Genomic DNA, 12,500 nt, shown 5'->3' on the forward strand with positions numbered 1-12,500 from the left:
CCCTCAGATGAAGGACTTACGAGTTACGTCCATTCCACTTTCATTCCATATTTGCTCATCATTGTTTTTTAAGCGAGGCCGCAGATATGTGTACATTCCTAAAAAGAAAATAGAGGTACCCGCCGAAAGGGAAATTCATAGATAAAACAGAAGCTGCCGATAGCTGAAGACACTGGTATCAATGGATTGATTTTGTCGTGCAATTTGCAGAAACAAATTAAAATCAGCGAAAAGGCTCTAATTGGCGAAAAGTAATCAAACCGACGATATCAGTCCTGGAAAGGCAAGGATTATAATCATATTTCGGGGAAGTTGCCGACTAAAAATCGCAAACACACTCATAACAATAGTGGAGTAAACTAACAATGGAATAATAACAAATAAAATAAACATAAACAGTAATAGACAGAGAAAATAAGGAATAAACAGTAATAACCCGTGAAAAGTTAAAATAAACCTAAACCGAATAAGGAAGGACCAGCCGAGCCACGCGCAGGACGCGATTGCTATGGATTCGACCCCAGTGACCTCGCGAGAGCCGGCGGATGACGTCATCACTGCCACGCTTTCAAACTCGCGCACTTCAGCAAGGCGGAGCTTTAACTGGCTGCTTAATGACTGATAAACGCCGTATCGCCAGGGAGGTGTACTAGCTCCGCCTTGCCAGGAAATAAGCGATGGAGGTGTGCTGATTACTTTTCGCCGAGTTCCGGGAGGCCACGGCGATCGCTGGAGCCTGCGCTGCTCTGATTAGCATCTATATCGTTGTTACATTTGCTTTCGCGAAATGAAACTGCTATAGAGGGACAGTGCATAGCGTTGCATATCAAAGGGACGCCAGCTAGGGAGGGCATGGGGTCTAGGAGGGAAATCGCGGTGAAAACAATGTAATAATGATAGAGAAAAAATCCGTTAACACCACGCATTAACTGTTCTATTAACTGCTAAGGTGAGAAATAATGACACGCGACTGTCTTTGTACCTAAACACGCATCCCCGACCCCCTCCCTACACACGAACGCATGCGCACACTTCTAGAAACACATCTGAAACGCGCTCGTGCAAAAAGCAAATACTGCCAGAAGTAGACGTCTCCAGCTTCAAATATCACTTAATCATGCCTTTATTAAAACCCTTATTCGGATTTCCTTCACCACCGGCTCATACACATTTCCTCTCCAAAATCTCTTGTCCATCCATCTTTCAGGACTGGACCCGGTCCCCCGGAGTTCATGGTGCGACAACAGAGGCAGCCACGCAACGGGTTGGTTGGCAGCTGCAAAGGGCAATGTCAAGGTTTGTCGTCCTGCCTTTGTCTCTGTCTGACCTCTCGCTTCTTTTCTTCTTTCTTTGCAGAAGTTCCGACGCATAGTTTTGTTCAATTTTAGGATGTTTATTCAAGCAGAACTTTGTAGACTGTCGAGGAGCAGTTGCAAGGCATTTTTTTAAGCATCTCTGCGACTTTGTCGCTGGACTACAACCGATATTGTGTCTATTCGGCAAATATCCAACGAGCAACAATGTAAAGCGACTTTTGTTGGCACCGTATCTTGGTGCGTGGGCCAGAGACACTTTCTCTTTTTCTTTTTGAACAAGTCTAGTTACTCGATGCTGTTTCTTCTCGTGTACGAGAACTAAGCAATTATATCAGGATTTTAAAAACAGTTTATTTAGAGGTGATACAAAATTCTGATCAACATGTTTTGACTGTTCAGCATTACTATTGCTAAGTCATTCTAACATATTTAAGCTTTATTACAAATAAAAAAATCGTCGGTAGATAATCTTGAAACTCCCAGGTAATGTCAACAAAAGCCGACAGGCCAGGTGGAGATTCCGCTGAGGAAAATGTTAAGCCAAAGGACAAGGGGATCTCTTCCGGTCCCACGTCACAGGTGGCAACGGATACAGAGATGGTAACAGCGAAGGTGGAAGATGAGGTGATGAGGCTCGGGGAAACAGCTGTCTTCCGGGGGAGGATTTCAAGACGCGGTACCCAAGCCGTCGCAGCAGAAGGAAACTGTTTTATGAAGAAAGCATTACCAAAGATGACGAATTTATTTGTAAGTAAAAGAGCATTTGTTTCGTCATCCTCGGTAGCTGTCGTTACCTGAATTTCGTAATCTTACTTGCATTCATTCTCTTCATATATTTATTAAGTTTTATATGATGGTTGTGCACTTACAATTATGCATGAGCTAGCTAGATTCAGATACCTTAAATTCGTTTGTCTGCAGATTGCGCAGACTGCAAAGAAGAGACAGATCATAAACTTAATTGATCATGATCATAGACACACACGAGCACACACACATACAGAGTTTTAAATCACGCCATTATTCCTAAACTGTAGTATGTCTGGGCAGGTCGTTTGAGAAAGATCGTGCTCGCCTCACAGCCCCTTGGCCCCTCACTGTCCACGACTCGAAAGTGAAGGCGCAGGAAAAGGCGTGTGGACCAATGCTCATCTCCAATCCTATCTTGTCTTTGGTCCCTGTGAGGGCTGTGTCCTATGTGGTCATTCGGAAGACGGCAAAGAGTCTGGCTAAGGCTGAAAGGTCAGAAAAATGCCTGCCCTCTGACTGCTTGCTCGAGCCCGAGGAAACGACATATCGCCTTGAGAAGTCAAACGCAGGTGTCGTAGGGGAAGTCACCGCCGTGGCACAAGTGATAGCGGTTGATTTGGAAGGGCACCCAATCGGGCAAGGGTGACACTGCCATATAACCTCTCAATAGTGCATTGAGAGAGGCCTATGTCCTGCAGTGGAATGAATGGCTGTTAAAAAAAGAAAAAAAAAAAATATATATATATACACACACAAATATATATATATGTATATATATATGTATATATATGTGTGTGTGTATATATATGTATATATACATATAAAAAAAAATATATATATATATATATATATATATATATATATATATATATATATTATATACATGCATACACATTTATATGTAAAGTTATGTGTGCATATATACTTATGTATATATATGTATATGTGTATATATATATACAAACATATATATACATACATATACATACATATATATACACATATGTGTACATATGAATATACATATATATATATATATATATATATATATATATATATATATATATATATATATATATAAGGATGGTCCAACTGCTATCAGTTCATCTTTTGATTTCTCTGAAAGTGTATAAACTCTTCCATGTCTGTATTTTTTTCAGATCGGTAGTGCGAATGGTGTGGCTTAGTATACAGCTCGAAAGGGCTGTATACTAATGCGTCACTAAAAAGTGTCAGTTGGCCGCACTGACACGCTGCCATGCTCCACGCGAGGAAACAGCAGCAGTAATGGCTCAACCAAGCAAGAAGAGTCGCCACAGTTCTCGGAAAACGCTTCCCATGAAACTCTGCGTCCGCCAGCATCCGATGAACATAATACTTTGTGTTCGGAGAGTGAATACAAGGGTGGATCTATTGATATCCTAAAGCAACATGTGCTAATACACAGTGGGAAAAAACTGTTCGAGTGTTCTGAAAGTAGGAAACGATTTGCTGACAGTGGTAAGCTGAAAGAAACCCAAAGAATTCTGTCGGGAGAAAACACGTTTGAGTCTTCCTAGTGTGGGAAAAAGTTTAATCGAAGAGGTCATCTGAAGAGACACCAGAGGATTCACTCAGGAGGAAAAAAAAACAAAAAAACATTTGAGTGTTCCCGGTGTAGGAAAAGGTTTAATCGAAATGATATGAGGACAACCCAGAGGATTCACTCAGGAGAAAAGCCGTTCGAGTGTTCCGAGTGTGGGAAAAGGTTTAATCAAGCAAGTCATCTGAAGAGACACCAGAGGATTCACTCAGGAGAAAAGCCGTTCGAGTGTTCCGAGTGTGGGAAAAGGTTTAATCAAGCAAGTCATCTGAAGAGACACCAGAGGATTCACTCAGGAGAAAAGCCGTTCGAGTGTTCCGAGTGTGGGAAAAGGTTTAATCAAGCAAGTCATCTGAAGAGACACCAGAGGATTCACTCAGGAGAAAAGCCGTTCGAGTGTTCCGAGTGTGGGAAAAGGTTTAATCAAGCAAGTCATCTGAAGAGACACCAGAGGATTCACTCAGGAGAAAAGCCGTTCGAGTGTTCCGAGTGTGGGAAAAGGTTTAATCAAGCAAGTCATCTGAAGAGACACCAGAGGATTCACTCAGGAGAAAAGCCGTTCGAGTGTTCCGAGTGCGAAAACGATTTAATTAAAATGGTTCGCTGAAGAAACCTCAAAATTGCTCTGAATTGTGTCGCACTTGTACACTTTGCTTATGATGTTAGATAAATTTATATAACAGGGGATGGAAATTTTTTGATAATGTCTTTTGAATACCACAAGATGACAAATTCGTCTTATACGTTATATACATCCAATAAAAGCCTCGGCTGATGTGTTTTACTGATTTTACTTCACCCAGAACGACTTCCAGATCATAGTACTTTTACCCTGATTTTTATTCTGATTTTTGATCTCGAGATTTGTTTTGGTTTGACTTAATTTTGTGTCTTATCAGGTAACATCTAGGTGCCTCTTCTGTGGTTGAGTTAATTTTGTGTCCTATTATATGATATCTCGAGACGTATGTAATGCCGTTTTTGGGGTTGTATGTCACTTAATCATGTGTCTTATCATATAACCTCTCGACGGGTATAAAATGCTTTTTTGTGGTTGTTTCACTGAATCTTGTGTTTTATGTAACTTCTCGATGTCTATAGAATATTGTGTATTGTATTTCATTTAAAATAGTGTTCTATATAACATCGGGGCACGCATAGTATGGGGTTGTATTTCACTTAAATATTGTGTCTTGTTATATAACCTCTGCCCCACAACATATGTTCCTTAATGGTAACCAGAGAAGCTGCGTGGTCCTTAACCATGTAATCGGTAGAACAATCTTTAAAAATCGATTCAATTGCTTCTATTAACTCTTGGTTAATTGTAAGCTTCTGATCGTGTCCGTAAGAAAAGAAAAAAGAAACGGATAAGATAAGGAAATGTTACAGAAAGCGAATCGCGATCAAGTAGCTTCAGCAAGACGTGGGAAGTGTAGCTTGAGTCTTTTAAAAGTGTCTTGGTGTCCCCCTTGATATAAATTTATCCCCTAGCGTGTTATGAATTCCGTGTATATGTATATGTATATTTTTGTATTGATATTAGTTTATTATGTGTAAAGTAGAACAAATGTGTATATATAATGTTTTAAACATTGTTTTTATGCGTGAAAGTAAATTAACGTATTACTATAAAGTACATTCTGTCTTCTCGGTTACTTCCATCGGGCTTGGTCTCCATATATACTCGACGAATATTAGATCACGGAAAATATATATCATAGTCAATAATCTCTTCTTCTCCTCTTCCTATTCCCCTTCCCAGACATTGATAATTTATCGTTTTTTCTCCAAACTTTCCTGAAATTCAGTATTACTTATCTTCCCCCTCTTTCTTTCTCTCTCCAAATGACAAAATTGAATGTCTTTCCTGATCTCGCTTCTTGAATTGAGAGAAAATTATTTGACGTAGAATCACTTTATCTTAACAAGGTGGGGTGAACTTTGATGGGAAAGGGAAAACAAAAAACAAAAAACGAGAGAATAAAGAAAAAAGGAAAAAAAAGTTAAAGGTCGAGGGAAATTGAATAAGAATTAAGTAAATCCTATATATGTCACATATACAGTAACGTAACAGAACATATGCAATGGAGTCTATGCTATTCATGTAACATGTACTGTATTTTCTGCCTTCATTTATTATACTATTACTATTTCACCAATCAATCTCTTTATTCCATGTCTATCTATGTCTCTCTCTCTCTCCCTCTCTCTTCTATCCTCTCTCTCTCTCTCTCTCTCTCTCTCTCTCTCTCTCTCTCTCTCTCTCTCTCTCTCTCTCTCTCTCTCTCTCTCTCTCTCTCTCTCTCTCTCTCTCTCTCTCTCTCTCTCTCCCTCTCTCTTCTCTCCTCTCTCTCTCTCTCTCTTTCTCTCTCTTTCTCCCTCTTCTGTGTCTATCTGGCTATCTGTCTGTCTGTCTGTCTGTCTGTCTGTCTGTCTGTCTGTCTGCCTATTTATATATATACATATATATATTTATATATATATACATATATATATATATATATATATATATATATATATATATATATATATATATGTGTGTGTGTGTGTGTGTGTATGTATATATGTATATATATATATATATATATATATATATATATATATATATATATATATATATATATATATATGGACTGCACCCTGTATCCTATCTTACGAAGGATCACTTCAGTAATTCCTTTGCTAATCAAATATATTCACAGCGTCATATACCGTTCTGCATCAAAAATCATAGTATTAAATTACGCATTGATATCAAAACCGTACACCCTCTATTCATAGTCTCATATACACTGGAAAATCACATGGCTATCCTCTGTGTGTCTAATTTGTGTCCAATTAGTAATTATTGATGGGCATCAGTATAAAGCGGGAGATGACAACCCAATTATCTGTATACTCTTGAGATGCTGTTCGAAAAGGCCTGTGTACTGTCACACAAATAAGTGGAAGTATCATGAACACATAAAAATAACTACACACGCATACACATACTTACACGCCCACTCTCAAAGCAATTATATACACATATCCATAACCCACTCACAAATGCAAGTACATACAAACACATACACAGACACACACGCGCGTGCGGGCAACACACAGATGCACCAAAATACACACACACACACATACTTACCGAGTCACAGGTAAAATGAGAGCAACCCCAGTGTGATTATAGCTTTATTTCTATCATTACCTTACATAACTGGGAGAATTTAGGTCGACATCAACTACACACTTTACTGAGTAATATAACGCATCATTGGCAACAAAGATATTTGCATTACATTCGTGTATCTTTTCGGCACAAGAATCATAATAGTTAGGCAATAACAATTAAAACAAGTAAGCAAATAAACTTAATGTATAAGAACATGCAATATGAATCACACATTTTAACAATACATGTCTTTGCCAGTCTATATAACGACGGTCGTGTCACAGTAACACAGAATAATAATAATAATAACAACAACAACAACAATAATAATAATATTAATAATGATAATAATAATGATAATTATAAGCGGTACTGACAACAACAACATCTGAATGAAAACTACATAAATAGCAAAGATTTTATTAATGATAACAATATTGTGATGTTGCTGTTAACAATGATACAAAATATTAATAACATAACGATAATAATAATAATAAAAATAATGATAATAATAATGATAAAAATAATATCAATCATGATGATGATAATAATACTAATGCTCTTAGTAAAAATAATGATAATAACAATGGTAAATAGATAATCATTATACGAGAGATAATAAAAAAGCTTGAATCACGTTAATCCATATGAATACATAAACTTGAAGAATAAATACTTGTCTTTAAAAAGCTAAAAGTTAAACATGAAAATAACAGTAAAGACACAATATTTCACTCAGTATTAGGTATCTAAAAACGCCCTTAGGAAAGAGTACTTAAGATTCTACTCTTTAAGAAGTGAAAATGTTGAAGGCATAGTCTGGTAGCATGAAAAAGCAAATATATTTTTTATTTTATTTTGTCATTTTGTAAACTAGGAGGAAGAGAGGCTGCCTGTAGACTACTTGGGTTTGCACTTAATGATCTTATGCTAGAAACTTCTATATATAAACTACAACCATCATCGTTTCAAATCCATTTTTAGCTATACTTAAATTCTGTATTCTGTAAATTATGTATTTGCTTATCCATTAATGTATTTCACTCGTGTTTGGCTTTCATAAAATGTGACAAGTTCCCATCTTCTTTAATAGTATGATAGATATTTCAGGAGTAACTAATCTAGTTGGCTTTAATGAAATCAGTATTTCATATCATATCACTTATGTAATAATGATTGATAAAAATATGTCAAAACCCCCGAGGTTTTTAACTTTGCTTCACACTTAAGAGTTTCATATCTAATCTTGCTTATATTCAATAATGCAGGGAAAAAAAATGTATTTATAAATTCAGTAAAACATTGAATTCCCAAAATAAAAAAGAATGAAATCGATATATTTCATTAACTAACAGTGACATAATTCATGCAAATTTCATAATAAAAGAAGAAATCTATGTTTCCACTTACACAGATTTGACCATTATAATCAATTATCTCAAAGAAAAGTATGATAATAATAATGAGAATGGTAATCACAGTAGTAATAATAACAATAGTAATGATAATGATAATGATGATGATAATAATAAAAATTATAACAATAATAATGATAATTAACAAAAATGGTAATAATCCTCATTACAGAAAAATAGTGAAAATTACAATATCATAAATAATGATGATAATGATGTTAATGATAATAATAACAACAACAACAATAATAATAATAATAATAATAATAATAATGATAATAACAACAACAATAATGTTAATAACAAAATCAATCTCCGCCTTCAGGTCATCATCACCTGCAGTGCCACTTGCCACAGTGCCACTGAACCCACGCTTCACCGCCACGCATCGCAGTGCCACCCTCCTTATAGCATGGCTTCCTCCGTTTCCTCAACGAAAGTTGGCGACATACTGGTCCGGCCGCCGTTAGGTTGGAAGGACGCCCCGCCACTGCTGCCTTCGTCCCTCTTCAGGCTCTCCCGCTTGTTGCCCGTCTTCCGCAGCATGCCCTGCGCGTCGGTGAGGGGGAAAGAGAGAGAGAGAGAGGGGGGGGGGGGGGGAGAAAAGAATAAAAAAGGGAGTTAGATATGGAAGCGGTTGATGGTGAGTTTTGATTTTTTTTTTTTTTTTTTTTTTTTTAGTGGGGGGTTGGGGTATGGTTATTGTTTGAAATTAACCTTTGTAAGTTTGATAAAAAAAAAAAAAAAAAAAAAGGCTATTGATCACAAGATCTTTTCTTGTCATTATAAAGTTGATATATTAGGTTGATTTCATGCATTCGTTTGAGATCATTAAGCGTGTTTCTGATAAACGGGTCAAGTAACTGTTTAAAAATAACTGCTTGTTACTATACACACTACATTCCATTATAATAAGAGTTAAGCTATCCTCTGTAGATGGCAAATAAGAAAAAATAAACTAAATGTAAATTCCGTAAGGTTTTATAATAACGTCCTTGTCTAAAAAATAAAAATGTTGAAGACCGAAGGACGGCGGCACACAAAAAATGAAAAAAAAAACTTTTGTATCTTAGAGAAAAAATCAGTTTCTTTGGGTTATATAAATTTGTTAAGCAAACACTCCCGGTGCCGAATGCAGGGTTCCCATGTTTTCTATTTTAATGTTGTGGTTGTTAGGGATTAATATCATCAGTATCATTATTGTCATTAATTTATCAACAAACTGTTATTGTCCCTGCTAATACTTTTCGTGTTATTATCATTACTATTACTACTGGTGTGATTATTATTATTATAATTATTAATAAAATTATCGTAGTCTTTATCATCATCATTATCACAATGACTAGGCTTTGTTCTTAAAAATTATGCTGAGAAATTATTTATTGCCTTTAAAGTAACTGAAACAAGGCGTACGTTGGCCGTAGATTTTATCACGGTGGTATTTTAAAAGAAAGGAGAACCGCATTGTTATATATTAAATGGAAGTATTCCATATGAAAATAGTATTTTTATTTTAATATCAGTATTATTCTTGTCAATTTATAAGTACTTTACATATATTGCACGACGTTATATATTTTTTTGAAAATTGGACCGAGGAAAATGTAGGCTAATTATATATTGCACTTAATGTACAACAATAAGAAGCTAGTCACTGCAGACCAGTAGCATGTCAGTACAACCACATACACAGGACCACATACGAATGCATGATCTCAACTGAAAAGTATGATGAAATTATAGACATGGAGTCTTTCACAGAAGATATACACACTAATGTGTTTATGAGCAGCAAGAAGAAAAATAAAGGGGAAAATGGTTTAGAGGTAGAGATAAAAAAGTTTGGTGAAAGAATGAGAGAGAGAGAGAGAGAGAGAGAGAGAGAGAGAGAGAGAGAGAGAGAGAGAGAGAGAGAGAGAGAGAGAGAGAGAGAGAGAGAGAGAGAGAGAGAGAGAGAGAGAGAGAGAGAGAGAGAGAGAGAGAGAGAGAGAGAGAGAGAGAGAGAGAGAGAGAGAGAGAGAGAGAGAGAGAGAGAGAGAGGAAGATATCAGCATACGCCTGCATGTTTATTCTTTTATTGTGATAGCATCAAATCCTTATCATTATCATTTGTAGCAAAAAGCATTGTCCAAAAGCGTCTATGACGTCAAGAATACGATACGAAAATATCCTTGACCTTTGAAAAAAAAATTGTATGCATTATTGGTGTCGTATAACCACTTTAATGCCTTATAATAAAATAAAAAAGTAAAAAAATGCAGATCTTCGATATCATAAAAAGAAATCGGTTTCAGATATCGTAAAAAAATCGATAGAAACGGAAACAGGAGCATAAGCAGCTAAACTCTAGGGTTTTGCCTTGTCCGAGTTGGCTCAAACCTGTAATTCTTGGGAATCTATCCCTGATGCCTCGCCAGCAGTGTCTTTTACTTGGTCCTCCTGCTTCTTCACTGGTGGCACCTATAAGCAGTTCTCATGAAATACAAATCTTTGCTCTACAGGCGTACGTGTTTTATTATTGTGGTGTAACTTTATATGTATGAATGCATGAGTATAAGATATATATATTTATATATTTTACTCAATATATATAATATATATATGCAGTATTACCCAATATATATATATATATATATATATATATATATATATATATATACATACACACACATACATATATGTATACACGGACGCACGCACACACACACACACACGCACATACACATGCACACACACACACACACACACACACACACACACACACACACACACACACACACTCACACACACACACACACACACACACACACACACACACACACACACGCACACATACAAGCACATACGCACACACACACACACACACACACACACACACACACACATATATATATACATATACATATGTGAACATATACATGTATATGCACACACACATTTATACATACATATACATATACTCACACGCAGCCACACACGCAATATATATATATATATATATATATATATATATATATATATAATATATATATATGCATATATATGTATATATATATATATATATATATATATATATATTATGCAAGAAATATATAAACACACAACTACACACACACACACACACACACACACACACACACACACACACACACACACACACACACACACACACACGCACGCACACACACACACATATAGCTTTCTTACAAGCATAACATGTCATGCATGTTAGTGGCTGGACATGCTATGTATATATAAACCACATGAAAGCAGACGTTATTTCACAAAATCTCTTTACTTCACTTACTGCACACAAAACACATCTGAGCGACTGCTGTACCGACCTTTAGGAGGTTAGGACTCAAGTGTATTAACTTAGGTCTACATCCTGTATTCGGGGCAAGAGACTCGGCTGTCTGGGGATTTGGTGCCTATAAAATGTACGACCGAGAAGTGTCAGCGTCTTCGCTTCTGACGGGGGCTACGCATGTACCGGCAGAAAAATAATATCGTTACCCTTTGCACAAACTAAAGTGAAAAATCGACGAAGTGGTGTGGAATAGCGAGGCGAGGTAGTATCGCTATCAGGTGTTAACAGTGAGAAGTGTTCAGCTCCTCATTGACCACAAGTAAAGGTAACGATAGGAGTTTTTTCTGACTGTACATAGAGATAATGTCTATTATAAAATGCCCAGTATGAATTTAATTTGTTTATTTATTTAATTTTTTGCACATAGATGGCTCCACAAGTACTAAGTCACCAATCAGCCAATTAAGAGTATTACTTGTCTCACCTGTTTACCCTTATCAATATATGTATGTACACATAAGGCATAGAAATATCTGCAGAGTCACGGACTGAGTAATCAAAAGTTTAGTTACTGTGATCCAACTTTGTTAATGGCGACCTTTTATATGAAAATTGCGTGAAAAAATATTTTTAGATTCTATAAGTCTTGGAAAGGTATGTAACCTTAGAGGGACCGATTGTGTTGCAGCATATATATATATATATATATATATATATATATATATATATATATATACATATATATATATATATATATATATATATATGTATATATGTACATGTATATGTATATATATGTATATACATGTATATATATGTATATATATGTATATATATGTATATATGTATATATATGTATATATATGTATATATATGTATATATATGTATACATATGTATATATGTATATATATATATGTATGTATGCGTGTATGTGTGTGTGTGTGTGTGTGTGT

The 12,500-nt window shown here is 35.8% G+C and overlaps 1 protein-coding gene across 1 annotated transcript in view; it reads right to left on the reverse strand.

Annotated features, from left to right (window-relative positions):
• Window positions 1-8,462: 8,462 nt before the first annotated feature.
• Window positions 8,463-12,500, reverse strand: part of LOC125031170 (neither inactivation nor afterpotential protein C-like) — a 70,330-nt gene continuing 66,292 nt past the window's right edge. Inside the window, exons 31-32 of the mRNA XM_047621740.1 lie at window positions 10,615-10,695; window positions 8,463-8,781 (exon numbers count right to left, since the gene is read on the reverse strand). Coding sequence (XP_047477696.1) covers window positions 8,638-8,781; window positions 10,615-10,695 — 225 coding nt within the window. The 3' untranslated portion in view covers window positions 8,463-8,637. The remainder of the gene's footprint in view (window positions 8,782-10,614; window positions 10,696-12,500) is intronic.

The sequence above is a fragment of the Penaeus chinensis genome, chromosome 12 (assembly GCF_019202785.1).
Source record: "Penaeus chinensis breed Huanghai No. 1 chromosome 12, ASM1920278v2, whole genome shotgun sequence".
In the NCBI taxonomy this organism is placed as follows: Eukaryota; Metazoa; Arthropoda; class Malacostraca; order Decapoda; family Penaeidae; genus Penaeus; species Penaeus chinensis.